Source organism: Rhinopithecus bieti, unplaced genomic scaffold, assembly GCF_001698545.2.
Source record: "Rhinopithecus bieti isolate Rb0 unplaced genomic scaffold, ASM169854v2 scaffold_22040, whole genome shotgun sequence".
In the NCBI taxonomy this organism is placed as follows: Eukaryota; Metazoa; Chordata; class Mammalia; order Primates; family Cercopithecidae; genus Rhinopithecus; species Rhinopithecus bieti.
In genome coordinates, this window is record NW_016811527.1 from 2,800,020 (window position 1) to 2,819,168 (window position 19,149).

The 19,149-nt window shown below is 38.0% G+C and overlaps 1 protein-coding gene across 1 annotated transcript in view; it reads right to left on the reverse strand.

Annotated features, from left to right (window-relative positions):
* The window catches only part of VAV3 (vav guanine nucleotide exchange factor 3), a 140,735-nt gene that overhangs the window by 112,890 nt on the left and 8,696 nt on the right, over positions 1 to 19,149 (reverse strand). Inside the window, exons 3-4 of the mRNA XM_017893971.1 lie at positions 6,734 to 6,759; positions 1,818 to 1,863 (exon numbers count right to left, since the gene is read on the reverse strand). Coding sequence (XP_017749460.1) covers positions 1,818 to 1,863; positions 6,734 to 6,759 — 72 coding nt within the window. The remainder of the gene's footprint in view (positions 1 to 1,817; positions 1,864 to 6,733; positions 6,760 to 19,149) is intronic.

Sequence of the window (19,149 nt, forward strand, 5' to 3'; positions counted from 1 at the left end):
TTTTTTTGAGATGGAGTCTCGCTCTGTCGCCTAGGCTGGAGTGTAGTGGCAGGATCTCAGCTCACCACAAGCCCCGCCTCCTGGGTTCTCGCCATTCTCCTGCCTCAGCCTCCCATACAGCTGGAACTACAGATGTCTGCCACCATGCCCGGCTAATTTTTTTTTTTTTTTAGTAGAGACGGGGTTTCCGTGTTAGCCAGAATGGTCTTGATCTCCTGACTTCATGATCCACCCACCTCAGCCTCCCAAAGTGCTGGGATTACAGGTGTGAGCCACTGCGTCCGGCCACCTATGTTCTTACAAACATAACATACAACAGCATTTCTCCTGTAAGTTTATTCTTCATGAAGTTCTAAATTCTTTGGACAAATAGAAAAACAAAACAAAACAACAACAACAACAACAACAAAACTGTACCCATGCAAAGCCATCACCTTTAGGATAAAGGAGTATAAATTTGTTTTATTGTTGTTCTACTTTGCCATATTTATAATCTGTGAATTTACTAATCTAAATAATGTAAAGGATTCTAGAAATTGTTGAGTCAAATATGTTCCTATTGACACACTACAAATATAAAAATGCATTTCCCTGAGGGGAGAAGAAAGAAAAAATACATTTAAAAAATAAAATTTATAAAGGTTAAGTGATTTTTCTGAAATAGCAACACTATAATTCACACAAAATAAGACAAAGATATGTTCACAGTCATATACCCCTACTAAATATAATAGAGAAAGTCACTTCTAAATATTGCAGGGAGTCCTCTGCAAAGGATATTGTCTTGGGAAAGTTAGAACTATTAAAAAGTAAACCAGAACTCTTGTTTTTTTAATGGCTTCAAATATGTTCTGTAGTTAAAAGATTTAAATTAGTCTCAGGACACAAGTGAGGCAATTTCTAGCCGGAGGCAACAAAGCTCCTATAAATCTTAAACAGCTCATAAACTGGCAAGGCTACCATGGGTGTGGTTTCAGTTATAAACTATAATGCTTTGAAAACTAAACTTTACAACTAGCTGAATACCACTTATGATGGGAAAACAAAGTGAAACACATAGTCCAGGTTATTTTCCAGCAAAGCTACTCTATTTTTCATGTTTCCCTTGGTGTATTACCAAGTTTGTGTATTTGGAATCCTTTAACTGTGAATACCTTTTACTCACAACAAAAGGATCACATACATAAAAAGTCTTTGGTAATTAAACTGTGGAAGGAAGGCATTGCATAATAGATGAAAAATAATTATGCTAACATAATGACAGGGCAAATCTCACAATGCCAAATAGAAAACAACTGAACGTTTTCTGCAGACAAATAATTGGTCTCGAGAGGAAACTTGTCACAAAGTCCCCCCAAAAATGCTGCTATTATAAAATAGTATAGATATAGAATTAAACAATTTTCTTCAATGGGGGGTGGGTACCAGTTGCCTGGTTTATCCTTTCCCCTACTTACTTAGAAAACAGTAATTTTTTAAGTGCCAGCTAGCTGGTTGGTTTTCTTATTGGATTTACAAAGGAACACAGGGAGGGTGCTGGATATGTGAGCATTAACCAGGCACCCTGAGGCTGTTCAGTAAGCAAATAACCAGCTCAACTGCTGACTGTGGAAAGAGTGCAAGGCTGGTGGTTGCTAGTAGTTACTCATCCTGTGAATGATTTACATGTTAGACCATGACCTCCTGGTCACACATTATACATCAAATTATGAGGAACAAAGGCCAACAATATGCCTGACTTTCCACAGCAATTCCCATATACTTTCATAAGCACTTAGCTGAAGCCATGATTATGGGAGGTTTAATCAGAAACACACCTGGATCCACCTGTTTGGGAGTTCTTCGCAGTCCATTGGTCCGTTTCTGTGCAGAAAAGCAAAACAAGTATGTGTTGGTAATTTTGCACTATTAAATTATATTGCTATTGGCGCTTTGGAAAGCAAATGAATGTTGCACATTTTCCAATTAAAAGCATGACTAAATTTGATTCCAGTATGATTTTAAAGTTTATTTTATAATTGAACCTTTTGTTTTCTAGTAAGTCTTCCACTTGTATATCATTGCACTTGATAAGTCGTTGGTACCTTATAACAGTAAGAAAAAAAAAATTCTTTTTGGTTGCCAACTCCAAATATTGGGACTAAATTTTTTAGGTCATAGTGACGATGGAGAGAACAAAGCCCAGCAGCCACCTTGGTTAGAATATGTTCCCAGCCAAGACATATGAGCAATAGCTTTAAACTGATCTCCTAAAACTCTAATTCAGCTATTTATGGGGCCTCACAGACCAGACTGAAGAAGGTATACAACCTCAAAACAAAGATCTGAAGCTCTGATTTTAGCTAACACTTAAATGAGAAAAGTGTTTTAATTATAGACCAGTTGTATCTGAGCACTTTAAAAAACAAAACAGACATGTAGTTTGTGAATCATAAAAATAAATTCTTATTATAGAAAATAAATCTGTAAGAAAACAACTTTGCATTACAAAAATTACAGATGAGATACAAAACAAGAATTTTAAATCTATGAAAATGCATGGTTACATATTTTATTTCTTAAGCATTAAACTCATTCCCACCTAATAACTACAGCAATCTCACTAATTAAGAAGGGCTTGATTTCACTTCTTTATTATGCAACTGGATGAAATGCTTAGTCTATGACTATCATACAATCTAGATTTTCATAAAAGCAATATTTTCTTTTTGTATGTGTTGGGGTTTGTATCTGTGTGTTTCATTCACACAGATTCACAAATGACTTGGTTTCATTCAGAGCACACTTGGCTGTGCTAAGCATACATTAGCCATGGATTTCTCTCAGGGTTCTTTCTGTTGTTTTCATTCACAAGTTAAATGGATGAAATTTTTTTTTTTTTCCAGCCTTCCTAAGGGCCTCAAAGTCATATCCAGCAGACTCGCAGGATTCTCAGGTGAAAGCAAATTGGAGAAATTTTAAAATGTGATTTTATTTTACCCCAACTACTTTCAACATGGATTTGTAAAAGACTGCTAGGATCATTAAAATCAGCATTGAAGCTATGTTGAGCAAGATGGATAGCTGCACTAGAAAAGCTATAACAAGAGTCATTGTGAGTGAAAGGAAAATTTTGCTCTAGATTTGTTGGTAGCCAAGGCACAAAAATTGGAAGCATGATGAGTTATAGACTCATGTCTGAGAATATGAAAGAACACTAATTTAAAGAAAACTGAAATTTTATAATTTAGAGGAACTCTATATAATTTTGTATATACAACATCGAACAACACAAAACTGACAGTATTTTCAACAGGAAATCATTTAATGACAGGCAACTTGCTATTTACTTCCTACATATCCCATCATCTTCTTAATGCACTATAGAAGCTGTCTTTCTTCTGATCTTATACCTTCTACTATCAAAGTACTAGGAACGCAAAAAAGTGATTTAACTCTTTGGTTTGATTCCTAGAATCCCTAAATTAGTCCCATGTAGGAACTATAAACTTAAAATGTAAAAAGGGGACCCTGACTTCAAGAGCAACTCTGTATTCTTATACTTTGAATTTAGAATTAAAATAGGCTACACATTGCAAGTATTAAGAGAACGGATTCTGGAATAATATTCACTAAGTTCAAATTCAGTTTGAACACAAACAGTTAAGTTTATATCTCTGTGTCTGTTTTCTCATCTATAAAATGGAGACAATACTAAGCACCTATTTCATAGGTTTTGTGGTGAGAATTAAATGAGTTAATTTACCTTAAATGCTTGGAACAGTTACAGCCACATGGTAAGGATTATTAAGTGATAGGTTATTAGCTTTTTGTTATTTTAAATGTTTAAATTCACACAAAGTAATTCTACTCTGTTGGTGTCTTACTACTTACACTTGAGGTTCTTCCTCCTGAAAATCCACTGAAAATCAGTCACTCTGAAAACAGAAACCTTTCTACAGGAAGGGTGTGCAGTGGAATAAACTATGATCTGGTGTATTTAAAAAATAAACATAGGAGGAATTTTCAGCTCCCTAAACCAAATGCAATTGGAGAGGCTGAGATTTTTTTTATACTGTAAAAGAACCTAAAAAGTATTTTATATTGAAAACCTGGAGATGTTTAACAGATCATATTTTGAACAATTTTAAAGTGCAAATTTCATTTGTCATTCTGTCATCTCTGTGCCTATAATTCCCCTCCCCAATCTATATTCTCAAAAGTCTAGGACAGAGCTGGACAGGCCCTCGTCCCCAGCAGGAAAAGAATGGAAAGGAGGAGAGGGCATATCTAGCAGCCACTCCTGGAGCTCTCAGTTACAGCCTCACACACCATGAGAATCAGTCTCCAGGACCTTCTCAGTTTCCTTTGATTTACCTAACTGTGTTTGTGTGGGGAGGGATCAAACAAACTCAACTCTGTAAGCACTTGGCAGTTATTTCTTGCCTCATTACCTATTACCTTATCTTTCTTTACCTCTTAAAAATGGATTTAAAGTAACTAAATATGTATGCAATGATAAACTTGCTTCTTGGAGCCAGAGGAGCTTGCCGAAGGTTCACTCCAGAATGGGATGTGAGATGAACAGCCCAGGTAGGGTTATGGATGCCCCACAGATCCTGTGACTAGTGAAAACTGACATACCTTTCAAATAAAGTGCAAAATTAAAAATAAAAAATTCACAATCGTAACTATTGAAAGGCAAGCAGAGAAGGCCTATAAACTGGTACATGGAGGGAAAGAAGGTCTTCAAGAGAGGAGAAAAAATAAAAATCACAGAGCTTACAAATTACGGAAGTGCTTCATTATTTACTTATGAGAAGATTCCTGAGCAGAATACAATCATCTGCCTTGGAGAGTGAACACACCTGGTATGGGGTGAGAGCTGCTTCTTAATATTAGTTTGTTATACTGCTCCCTTCAAACAAACTCAAGTTTCCAAACGGATTGACTAGCCTCAGAGCTTACGATAATCCTCCATCCACACAAAATAGAGATTTTTAGTACAGTGACACAGTAAATAAAAATTACATTGATGAGTGAAACAAGTCACTAAAAAACTGATATCATATATTTTAAAAAATCAATGTGAAAATTAATTCCTTGCGTCATAGGCTTACGTGTAATTTAAAAAGTATAAAATTGCCTGTGAGAATTATTTAGTATCACATGAAAATTATTACCCACTTCTTATTAGCATATTTTCTTTCTGTAAGCACACCCATTTCACATGACTTAATTAAAATAAAATGAAACCATCTTCCTTGGGAAAAACAATACATATATCTAAAAGGATAAGTGTTAAGTAACACTGAGTTAAAGTTCAGAACTCTACAAAGTTTCTGTCTCAATAATATAATAATAGCATGAGAAAGTGAAAGAAGGCTGCTTTGTAAGATCCTTGGCACTGCTGGAAGAATCCTGATAGCCCTAATGAAAAATCTTACCTGTCAATGAAACACTAAAGGAACTCTTTGGTTAATTTATTTTAGTTCTAAAAAAACTCACAAGGCCTATTAAAAAAAAAAACCACCTTGTTATGCATTCTTTGGTCTAGACTTTAGGTTCTAAAATATAGTCAACAGATGCACTGATTAGGTACATATGAGCCTCTTTATATCACACTCTTGATATCCTGTATGTTCAAATTATGTACTTATGCAGAAAGTAGAGACAAGCACCTCTTATATTTTGCTGTACTTTTTATTATTTTTCTAGATGTTAGATTAGAAACATACTAATACCACTTTTAAAGAGCGGTTTTAATTGTTAGATGTTAATTTACAAATCATAATTTTCGTCATTGTTATTTTGAAATTCTCAAATTACTGTACTTTTGATTCATATAACTAATCACACATAGTTTGTATCTTATTTTTCTATGATTTAAAAAAATGTTTCACTATGGGCATTTGCCAGGGCGGGGGCAGGGGCAGGGAGGCAGTCAGGTAAGAAATCTGTTATTTTTGGTTGAAGGCCAAGGCAATGATTGTTTGGGAACCAGTAAAATCTTTTCTGTCTGAAATTTTATAACTTTGGGGAACTCTACATAAGCAACATCGAACAACACAATTGACAGTATTTTCAACAGGAAAGTATTTAATGATACGCAACTTGCTATTTGCTTCCTACATATCCCATCATCTTTTTGTATTTTTTTTAAATAACTTTTTTTTTTGTATTTTTTAAGTAACTTTATTCTGAGAGGTAACATGGATTACATACTTCTAAGCCATTAGGAGACTCTGTGTTAAACCAAAAGGAAATGTTACCAGATCTTGATTTGATCAATAGGACGTGATAATCATCATCTTTCTGCTCTAATGGAAAAGTACTAGAAACATGGAACCACAATCTTAGATGCACAATGTTAGAATCTGCAGTAATTCTACGAAATTTCAGTAATTCGGCAAATGCCGGGCAGTGACACAACATTTCATGACAGGGGACACATGTACCAACTTCAGGCGATAAGGGCCACCCTTCCCTCTGTACTTACAGTCCCATTTCATACACAGTCTTTGATTAAATATTCACATTTTTTCTCTACCTAAGAACTTCAGACAGTGACTGAAAATTCCTTGGATTTAACTTCTGCATTTTGTTCACAATCACTTGGTTGTTCCCTCTGTTTCTGTTTATTTCTATTTATTTTAAAAGGCGCATTTAACAGTGTAAAAGCTCAAGCCTGGTTAAGCTAGCAAACAACTTGAAATGCAAAGGTTATAAAAAATATTTAAAATGTTAATCTTACCTCTGGTAGTTTGAGTGTCCCTTGTTCTGAAAGAAATGTAAAAATTGGCATTGTCAGTGTAAAGTTATTTTGTTTGGTTAGCAACCTTAGCTTGTTCTCTGCAGAGTGGTAAAACACCACTGCTTTGTTTTCTTAACTGATACCTGTAATATATTTCCATGGTCCCTCAGGCTGGGCTAGTAATTATTTTGCAACCTTGGTTCTCTTACCCTATTGGCTTGTCAGGAAAGTGACTCACAGTTCTAAATGACTTCTAGGTTATGCTTAACTTTTCCCATTGTTTATTAAGCAATGTCAATTCTACCACATAAAGCTCCTTAAAACAGGGGCTTGCACTAAATTTATATGCATGAGAGAAAGATAAATGTAACCTTTCTTTCAACATACCTCGTTTTAAGAATCGAAAAACACTAAGCTAACAAAGGTACTGCATTGACTATGTGTAACAATTGCAAATTATACACAGTACAACATTTCGTGTGAATTCTTTTTTGTTAAGTGGCCATAACTTTTATTTTTAATTTTGGGAGAAATACAGTTTGATTTAAAGATGGAACTTAAAAAAAACTGAGTCAGGATTTATTCTAATGCTAATTTCCTTTTCATATTTAGTTTACCTCCAGAAATAGGAAGAACAATTCCTTCATTACATTTCAGTCCCTGTAAATGCCTAACGGTTACAAGGGCCCTGAGATTTTCAGATGTGTGCTATGGTAGAAGAGCAAAGGATCATTCTGGGGATAAGGGTGCACACAGCACTTGGAAAACTGGTGGGCAGCGTCTTTGCCTCCTTTCCCCATACCCAGGAGCACTTATACATGTTCTAGCTTCTCCAGACTGACAGGAAATCCCTCATCATCATAAGCCCAGGACTATACTTTCCCCATCCAAAATGATCCTCTAAAAAAGCATCTGAAAAGATGCCACAGAGAGACATCAGGAGAGAAAGAGCAGGCCTAAGTGGGAGCTCTGCAGGATGTTTCTTTAAGAGATTCTAAGAAGCGCCCAGCCAGAGTTGAAGGGGAAAACTCCTGCCAGGACAGCTGACTAGCTGCCACAGATTGCTTTACACAAGAAGATTGCCTGGGGCATGGAACAGGAGGTTGGTTTGTTTTTTTCTTTTCTCTCCAGCCTTTTTTTTTTTCTTTTTTTAAGTAATACTTCTGATTAATGGAAATGGAAGATCCATGGGCAGAAAGTCACCTTCAAAAGAAAAGCTAAGTCCTCATCCCCTCGTCAATTTCAAACCCCATCACCTCGGCTTTCACAAATAACTGCCTTCCATGAAGACATCTTTGCTAGCCCTGAAATCAACCTTTACAAAGGAGTATTCCTGGACAAAAAGTTACTTCATTTCTTCTTTTCCTCCCTACTGGAAACACATAATGTTTCAGAAGAAAGATTGCCCAAGAGCGCTGGTTTGGGAAGAGGTTCTATACAAGTGCCATTTGGCTGGTGCAGGCTTAGAACCCAGGTTAGGGGAACTTGGGTTCTTAAAAGAACAGCTGTGAGACTTGCTTCACTGGTTTGCCCAGAAAGACCTATATATACCAGAATATCCCTATTCCCCTACTGGTGAGTTAGAGCCTGAATTGAGAGTCATAAACTGCAGGAAGCACTAAACAGGGGGGCAGTTTAAGTTTTCCATCCAAGGAGACTGAGGAAAACTTTCTACATGAGCTCCAAAATTGGGGAGACCTCAGCTCTTTTGGGTTCAGTGTTCATAAATGAGTGTGTACCTGAATTTCAATTCAAAAATAATTATTTTTTCTGATTCTTCCCAAAGAAGTGTTTTTAGGTCCTTGAGAAGTAAGTCTTTTACACATACTTTAAATGTATTGTTTGTGGCATAAAACCTATGATAACCCCACATGTCAGTCGTTGTCACACCATGTTCCATGAGGGTTCTCTGGGTGACCTCCAGGAAGAGGAAACAATGGTATTTACGGTGGTCAAGTATCTACACAGACACTTGCACCTCTTCATCAGAGGAGCAGATCCAGGAACAGAAGTCCTGCATTTCCAGGCTCTTCATATCTTGTGCAGGGTTTGGCTGCCAGGTGGTCAGCTCTTGGCATAAATGAGGATCCATCATAGAACACCAGAGGTTGTGAGACCCAGACACGGCACTGATGAGACTGGTACAACACTGGGATCAAACTAGACTTAGCTGTCTACCTTATTCAGCTATCCCTCCTTTATTTCCTCCCTTGTCATTGTCTCCTGCTTTCTTCCTCTAGTGTCTCATCAAGAGAAGCAACTTCCCTCATATTTCTGATTGGGTGCATTACGAAATGCTCTACACAAAGCCTCCTCTGTGTAACCCAGACAGGAAAAATTGAGAAGGGGCTTTGCGCTGCATGCAACTCCAAGGGCAAGAGTCCTTTAGTAGGGCTTCCCCTTTGCCTTTCTCATTGCCATCCCTTCCTGTCCTCATGGCCACCACATTTACCTTCTGCCAAGGAGAGATCTGCTACATTCATGGATATGGCATAGAGCTGTTTGCACTCTGATCTGATCATGCTGAGTGTACCACATAAATAGTAGCTCCTGGAAGTCTGTTTTTATTTAATCATGTTTCATGGTAGGGTTCTGTAAATTTTCTAAGAATCAGTCAAAAGCCAAAGGAGTATCAGTAACTCTTACAATCTGCTGAGTTCAGAAATTCTTAGCCAGGCTCCTGTATTTATGCTTTTGTGCTTGTAACAGTGGCTATATCATTAAACAGACTGCCTCCTTTATAAACACAATCTAAACTGTCACACCCACACTAATGCAATACCCTGTTCACTGACACTAAAATAATAGTAAGGAGAGAAAGGAAAACCCAACTGCAACACTGAAAATACATACACGTTTCAAAGTAAAGCTTCATTCTAGCTGGGAAAATGGAATAAGAAACCTTTTTGTATGAAGTATTCTATGGAAAAGTTGCTCCAAGTTTTGCAGCCTGCAACCCCATTTTTACTTCCTTTTGGTATCCACCCAAAACTACTATGGTGGGCACTTAGATCTCTAGAAAACTCTGTTCATGCCTTAGTTCTGCAATAGAGTTGAGATAATTAGGGCTGATTATCATCAAATCTATTTTGGCTGTACTCTGACCTAGAAGAAAGGTTGGCTGCTGGTTGAGATGGGATGAAAAGTCTCTTTCTGTATCTCTCTTTTCTCCTGCGAACTTTCTTAGGATTATAATTCAATTTCTTAGGAATATAATTCAAGTTTCCAAAAGTTTTTAATCCTCAACTTATATTTACCCTGCAGCCTACTTCTCAGGTTCCTATTGATCAAACTATAAAACATTCTTCCCCTTTCAAGAACCTTTCTAGATGGTGACTCATGGGCCCTCAAGGGGTTTATACCTTGCATTCTTTCATCATGTCCCAACTGGCTTAATATAATTCTAAGAAGTGGTGTTACTGAGGTGCTTGGAGCCTTTGCAGAACTCCATCTTCAATGCCAGCGCAGAGCTCAATGTACATTATCGGTGCAAGAGAAACAATTTTCACGGAAGCTTAAAATTTCAAGTGAATATTTAAACAATTTTCACTTGTTTAAATATAAAATTCAGTCCTATTTTGTTTTTCAACACAAGTGGCTCTCAATTCATACATTATTGTATAATTTGCTTTGTCTCTTATCTGAAGTTCTATTCAGACTAAACAAATCAGTGTCCAGTAAGACCGCCTGTCTCAACAGGGGCCACAGAAAAGTAATTACCAGAACAGTTTTTGAAGGTACCCTATCATCATGACTAAAGTGCTATTTCTCTGAGACATTACAACTAAAAAACGGTTGGATTGATCAAATTTTGGAGAAAGTTCACTTTCACAAATGTTATGTTCACTACAGATATACAGCAATGTTTTAAAAATAAAATAAACCAAACCATAAACTATAAATAATACTTAGAAAGAGGCTTTGATTTCAAGTTTTTTCAGGGGCTCTACTAGGAATACAACCATGTAATAGATTCCAGTTCACATTAATAATTATTAATGTACCATTAAACTGACCCAAATAGATGGAAGGAATAATAACTACTCAAGTATAAAATTGTCTTTATGAGTTTTAAGTAATATTGTGCAGAACTGAAGTCATTTTTGGTTATGAAATCAATGATCAATCTTCAGTTCACGTAAAAGTACTGTGATAAAATGCCTAGCAGTAGAAGGCTGAAATAAAATTGTATCCTGAAAGCTTATCATTTATGCTAAAATATACAATATGATTTACAAAGCAGCCCGATTCAGATACCAATGTGGGTGCAGGTTCTAGGTAGCAGTCTCTCAGTTTTAAACCACCAGGATACCAGAGCAACGTCCTTCCAATTAGGAGTGGCTATAGCAGCAGCAGGAGCAGCAGCTGGCCTAGATAAAAGTGCGATTAAACAGATAAGCAAATGGGGATCTGCTTCAGTTAAATATTAGGGCAGCTGAGGCTTGCATTCTCACTAAAGGAAAAGATGCATTATGCCAAAGTCGTTTGCTCCAGCAATATTTGCCTTCCAATGTTACTTTGTTTCAACTGAAAGGATGCAAAGCAAGCTATACTGGCCAATGTCAGAGTAAGAAGGGGGGATCAAAGGCGCTGAGTCATGTAGTATAGTGGGGGGAAAAGCAAATGTCCACAAAGGTTGCTGTCTGGGATTAGACCTTCACGGTGGTGTACTGTGAGTAGGAAACGACACCCTAAAATTACATTAGCTTTGCAGTGACTTGTTCAGAGAAGCTTGCAGAGTGGAGTTCACACCTATTCATTATTAACGTTGGAAAGTTTTGGCATGCACTTCAGAGCTCCTGTATGTGTTGATCATTGAGGTTGCCATAGTGAATGTGAAGAAGTCAACTCAAGTTCAGGGAAAAGGAGAGTGGAACTGCCTGCCCTTTATATCCATGCAAATCCTCAAATGTTAAGACATAAACTAATCACCCAACCTTCAAATTTGTTTCCAAGTTGCACAGTTTGTCTTATTAACAAAATAAACTTAACACATCTTTTTTTCATACTTCAAATGTACTTGAGTTAATAATCTGTCATAATCATATATTAATACAAATGAGATGCTTCATTCAGAAATGCACTGCATTTTTGTCAAGTAATTATCATTTCCAAGGTGAATGAAGACTAGATAAATTTAAGGGATATAGAGCATGAAATATAAAAGGTTTTCCAACCCAAGGAAGACAACATCCAAAAGGGTTAACTTGTACAAAAGAAGTGTTAAGAGGTACTTCAAATGCTTAATAATATTTAGTCACATCCTATAACACCATTAAAATTTATATTCTGGTTGAAATAGTCCTATTATGGGAAAAAGCAACAACAACTTGATATTAAGTGCTACTCTTCTGAACTTGGTACTAAGGCGTAGACACAAAAGATGAGAAACATATTCCAAACAGCAAAGGAGCATATAATCTAACAGGGGTAGAGACGGACACCAAATAGTCCATGTGTTTCATTACATTGTCAGCTTCCTTTGTAGTGAGGTTGAAGCCATGTGACTAGTTTTAGCCAATGGACTTGATAAAAAATGGCACTGCTTACTTCCAGGCTGTGGGTCTGTAAATCAGCAACCCTAGAACCCATGTGTTAAGTTGGCAAAGTCACAAGATCAAACTGATCTGGGTTCCCTGATTAGAAGGGAGCTACTCTGAAGGGCCACTGAACCCGCAGTAAACAGTGCATGTGTGAGAAATAAACTTTTATTATCTTAAAGCCAATGGGACCTGGGGGTTTGTTAGTTACCACAACACAGCCTAACCTTGGCAAATGTGTAAAGCCTACACAGAAACTAATTAGAGAACAATTTAATTCAGGCTACCATTGGATGGTCAAGGTAAGGTTAATGATTGGCAAAGAGTTTGGACAGAAAGTAATGAAAGGATGGTCCTTGGAACTGTTTGGAGAAAAGGGAGCATGTTTCAGGGAGAGGAAATAGCAGGAGCCAAGTTAGAACTCTAACAACTGGATCGACTGGATCAGAAGTAGATTTTTTCTGAAAGGGAGGCATTTTTGTCATCAGGCGTTTTGTGAATTGCTTCAGTTTCTTGCTACTTATTAACCTAACCCAGGTGTCTCCTCTCAAAGGCCTAACGATCGATGCTTAGGCCATGAGCCTTTCCTTGCAAAAATACTAAAAATGAATCTAAAAGGTCTACCTAATTTTCTATCTTTCATTCTTAAAGTACTAGTCAAGGACTCAGGTAAGGTTTTTATTCCACTTTTCCACCATCTAGTCAAGCTCTAGTCTCTATGAAGGTAGAACCAAAACCTGTACAATCCCCCACACTCTCCTGTTTCTGATTCTAAGATTATAGTGATCTTCAGGGCCCAGAAGCCCTGCTGCACTACAATTACACTCATTTGTCTGTCCATTGGTTGATCCATCCACTCACTCGACCATTCCCCACTACTTCCTTGACGTCAAAACACCAATTACATATGGTTCCTATCATTGAGAGGCCTGTAGTCTAATTGAAGAGATGAACATAGAGTCAATTATAATAAATGTGACAAAAGTAAATATATGATGTCAGGGGAGCACAGAGGACTGACAGACTAATAAAGCCCAGGTATGAGGAGTGTCAGAAAAGGTTTTCAGAGTGGGGGCAACATTTGCATTAAGTTTTTCAAAATGAACATTAAGTTTAGTAAACAGAAAAGAGAAGAAAAGACAGTAAAATAGAAAAACAAAATACACTTAGATACATAGACATGAAAAAAAGTAGCTGGAGAAGTGTGAGTAGTTAAACAGAGTTGTGTTACAGGTTGGGGGGATGGGAGGAAGTGGTAAAAAAAATGGGCTGTACAAATTACTCAGAGCTTTGTAGGCCATATTGGAAAGCCTGGACATTATTCTGGAAGAAATATAAACTACAGTATATGAAAGAGTGAAACCATCAGACTTAATTCTAATGAAGATAATTTTATAAATTACGTAAGAATAAGATTAAGAGCAGGGAGTTAGGAAACTTTTCAGTTGTTCAAGCAAGAGACAATGAGATTTTCTGTGTATATCAACACCATTATCAATGCATTCTAGAGAGACTTAGGAGGAAAGCTGAGAAGAACAGGACGGTGAATCAAGATGAGGAAGAGGCTGACACCCAGGTCTGTGTGAGTGTTTGGATGGTGGGCCTTTAACCAAGACAAGGCATAGGAGATGGAAGTTTGCAGGAATAACTAATGAGGTTGATTTTAGTTATGAGACATTCGAGGTCACTGCAAGACGCATGGGAGGGGATACGTAAGGAGAAGATGGAAATTTAAAATCCACACTTCAGGAAAGAAGTCTTATGCACAGATGGACCTTTATCTACCTGGGGTGTGGGGTGTAGCTAAGCCAGGAAAGTCAATCAGATTTTCAAAAGATGGCATGGGGGCATGATGGGTTGTGAAGGATAGCATCAAGGAGGATGATTAGCAGTGTTAAATGAAAGAGAAAGGTCAAGTAAGATAAGGCCTAAATGTGATGTCCTATGGATCTGTCCATTAAAAGGTAGAGTAAAAGACTATCTACCTCTCATTGAGTCCCCAGGTTACCTTGTCATTTTGTACAACTAGTACCTCTTCTCCACTTGACCATCCCTTTGTATAAACAAGTCTGATGTTGAATAAAGATGGCATGCTCCCCCTCTTAAATTTTTTATTATTTTTAATTGACACATTCAAAGCCAGTGGTTTTTAATTTTTTTGTCCTGCTTTGTAATCAATTACAGAACAAAGTTTAGAGAATGATGCTACTTTTTAATCAATGATATCTGTATAAGTAAGCACTATCTACAATCTGCAGGGAACTAACAGTATGACACGTATTTATGGGGTACAGTGTGAAAGTTCAATATATGTATACAAAGTGTTATGACCAAATCAAGATAATTAGCATATCTATCACCTCAAACATTTATCATTTATTTGTGTTTGGAATATTCAAAATCTGCTCTTCTGGCTACTTGAAAATATACAATAAATTGTTGTTAATTATAGTCAGCCTATAGTGCTATAGGACACTATAACTTATTCTTCCCATCTGGGTGTATTTCTGTATCCATTAACCAACCTCTGCCTACTCCCCTTTTTGGAACCGCCTTTCATGCCAACTATCCAATGTTTATAACAACTCCTACTAGTCACAGCTTTCTTGATCACAAGTGGACTCCTGACCCACACTGATCAAATAAGGATCTCTTTTTGTTGCTTGAGAGTATAGACTATGTTAAACATTATTGCTATAAAGTTCTGTAAAGCAGGGGTGAATTTCAAACCACCTATGATTTAATGTTATGGAGGAGTCTGAACTATGTAAACATTTGAGTTTCTCTTAAGTCAGTAGTACTCACTTGCTTTCAATTTGGCTGTTGAAATGATTTCCCTCAAAGTCAAGTTCTGCTGAAATTATATTTATTTACTTCTCCATGCAAAAGCCCTATTCAAGTAAACTATGTCTCCATTCCCTGGATATATCTTATCACTTTTCCTGCCCTCCCCTACACCCACATTTCCCCCAAATCCTATGCCAGTCATGAAAAACTATATTACTGAACTGCAGCAAGCAATTATTCCTGGATGCCCAAAACAAAGGATCACACAAGGCTTAAGTCAATGTTGAGCTTGAGAAGCTGAGAAGCAGCTCATAAAGTCTAGCTTGCCCAAGACTTCAAAATAGTACCTACTTTACCACACTCACATCAGACCTACCAAGCTCAAACTCACACTTTACCCACGGTTACCACCTATACCATAGCGAGAAGGAATGAGTGTGAAGAGAAGATGCCATGGCTTCCAGTTTTCAGAAGGTATAGGCTACTGATGGAGCGATACAGTGATTCTTCTTCCCCCTGAAGACATGGCCCCTTCTAAGGGCTACCCAGCAAACCCTGATCTGACAGTAAAAAAAGGAAGCCTCCTAGGCAGGTCCTTACCATTTCATATCACTAATGAACTATAAGCATTCGGTGTTACTGGTCTCTCAAAATCTTGAGCAGGAAAGAACTTAAAAGAAGGAGAGAGGGAGAGAAAGGGCACCAATGTATAAAACAGAAGGGGAATGGAGGTCAATGGAAATATGCAAAGCAGGGAAAGAATCAAAAAAGCAAGGGAATATGTTACAGACTCCAAAAAGCAAATTTAGCCAGAGGTTTTAAAAAAACATTTTCCTGCTTTGTAATGAATTACATAACAAAGTTTAGCGAATGATGCTACTTTTTAATTGATGATATCTAAGTAAGCATTATCTACAATCTGCAGGGCAGTAACAGTATTATTCTTAGTTATCTTATTTTCATACATTTATGACCTTGTTTCTTCATCTTAAAATAAGAGGCCCTAGAACTGAATGTGTCTCAAGTCCATCCGGCCTTGAGAATTTCCATGGGAAGAAGGTAGGTATGGTACCCAGGGATGCACGACTTCTTGCAGCACTATAGAACATTCAAACCTAAAAACATTTGCTAGTTACTAATTTAATTTAAAAGTGTTTTGCCTAAAAAGCCATTAGAAAATCACTCCCTTTCACTGAGAAAGGCAAGCACATGATTACTTACTAGGATTCAGTACTGGGCTTTTGACACATCTGACATATTATCATCACAGCTTATTCACATAACTGGTAGCAGAGCCCAGTGGTGAGAACAAACTCAGGGGCTGATCTGCCTGGATTTGAATCTTGGTTGTACTAAATAAGTAACTTAGACAGATTGCGTATTTCTCTGTGCCTTGGTTTCTCATCTGTAAGATAAGTATGTCGATAATACCAACTTCACAGAATTTACATAGGAGTAAATAAGTTAACAGTGGTAAACTTAGTACAAATGGTCCCCAATTTTGGATGGTTCATTTATGATTTTTCCACTTTACAATGGTATGAAAGTCACAAGCATTCAGTAGAAACTAGACTTTAATATTTGCATTTTGATATTTTCCCAGGCTAGCAAAATGCCCAATGAGACTCTCTCATGATGCCAGGCAGCAGCAGCTAGCCACAGCTACCAGTCAGCCACGAAATCACAAGGAGAAGCAAACAATACAGTGTACTGTGTTGTCAGATGATTTTGCCCAACTGTATTTCAAGTGCTGTGAGCATGTTTAAAGTAGGATAAACAAAGCTATAATGTGCAATAGGTTAGGTGTGCTGAATGCAGTTTTGACTTACTATAGTTTCCACTTACAACGGCTTAATCAGGACATAACCCCATCATTAATGGAGGAGCATCTGTACTGAGAATAGTAACTGGCACTAAATAGGGGTATTTATTTAAAAAGATTTTAAAATCTAAGTGCTATTATTGGCCCTGTTTTATAAGGTGTTAGTCCATTCTCACACTGCCAGAAAGAAATACCTGAGACTGGGTTATTCATAAAGAAAAGAGGTTTAATTGACTCACAGTTTCACATGGCTGGGGAGGTTTCAGGAAACTTACAATCATGGCAGAAGGGAAAGGAGGCAAGTCTTCCATGGAGGCAGGCAAGAGAGCAAGCTAGAGCCGGGAAAACTGCCTTATAAAACCATCAGATCTCCTGAGAACTCGGTCACTATCATGAGAACAGCATGGGGAAAATGGCCCCATGATCCAATCGCCTCCCTCCCTTGACATGTGGGGATTACGGGGATTACAAGTTGAGGTGAGATTTGGGTGGGGACACAGAGCCAAACCATATCATTCTGCCCCTGGCCCCTCCCAAATCTCACATCCTCATATTTCAAAACACAATCATGCCTTCCCAACAGTCCCCCACAGTCTTAACTAATTTCTGCATTAACTCAAAAGTCCACAATTCAAAGTCTCATCCGAGACAAGGCAAGTCCCTTCCACCTATGAGCCAGTAAAATAAAATATAAGTTAGTTCCTTCCAAGATACAATGGTGGTAAAGGCATTGAGTAAATACACCTGTTCAAAATGGTCAAATGGTTCCAAATTGGTCAAAACAAAGGGTCTACAGGCCCCAAGCAAGTCTGAAATCCAGCAGGGCAGTCACCTCTGACTCCATGTCTCATATACAGGTCACACTGATGCACGAGGTACGTGCCCAGGGTCTTGCGCAGCTCTGTCCCTATGGCTTTGCAGGGTACAGCCCCACTCCTGGCTGCTCTCACTGGCTGGCAATGATTGTCTGCACGTTTTCCAGGCACACAGTGCAAACTGTGGGTGGATCTACCATTGTGGAATCTGGAGGACCATGGCCCTCTCCTCACAGCTCCACTAGGCAGTGGCAGTGGGGACTCTGTGTGGGAGCTCCAACCCCACATTTCCCTTCTGTACTGCCCTAGCAGAGGCTCTCCATGAGGGCCCTGCCCCTGCCCCTGCAGCAGACCACTGCCTGGACATCCAGACATTTCCATATATCCTCTGAAATCTAAGGAGAGCTTCCCAAAGCTCGATTCTTTCTCTCTCCCTCTCTCTCTCTTTTTTTTAAGTTGTGATAACAGATTTTATTCAGGAACAATTGCAAAGGAGAAGGAAATCCAGGTTCAATTTCAAATACATCATGGACAAGTGGAGATTTATAGCCAAGGAGGAGGGTGAGGTCAGTGGATGGAAAATTACTGAGAGGAAACATCAGATATAAGGGGGATTCTGGCTAAACTGACTTGATAGGATTCTTGGTGAAGGTGGGCCAGAATGATCACATACCAAAGGTGATGGGGATGAGGAATTTGAAAAACCACCTTCAGTCCTTTGAAAATCTGCTGTCTATGTCACTACATTTAAATTATAAGTGCAAGTGAGTTGCTGGCAATGCAGCATGCCAAAGCTGAGTTAAATAGCTAGGAAGACTCTAGAGATAAGAATCCTTTTTTTTAAAATCAAATTTTGTCAATAAGTATTCTTAAAAGGTGAGCTTACAAAAGCCAAAGTGATTGAATATTGTTTCATGGTCTATGCAGGCAATTTTCATCTTCCTTATGGCCTGAAGACAAGTGGCCATGAGCAATGCGCACTTTTTAAAGTTTTATTTTATTTATTTCATTTTATTGTAAGTTCCAGGGTACATGTGCAGGATGTGCAGGTTTGTTACACAGGGAAATGTGTTCCATGGTGGTCTGCTGCACCTACCAATGCATCACGTAAGAATTAAGTGCAGCATGCATTAGTTATTTTTCCTGATGCTCTCCTTTCCCCCGTCCTGCCGACAGACCCCAGTGTGTGTTGTTCCCCTCCCGTGTCCATGTGTTCTCATTGTTCAGCTCTCACGAGTGAAAACATGTGGTGTTTGGTTTTCTGTTCCTGCATTAGTTTGCTGAGGATAATGGCTTCCAGCTGTATCCATGTCCCTACAAAGGACGCAAACTCATCCTTTTTTATGGCTGCATAGTATTCCATGGTGTATATGTGCCACATTTTCTTAATCCAGTCTGTCACAGATGGACATTTGGGTTGATTCCAAGTCTTTGCTATTGTGAATAGTGCCG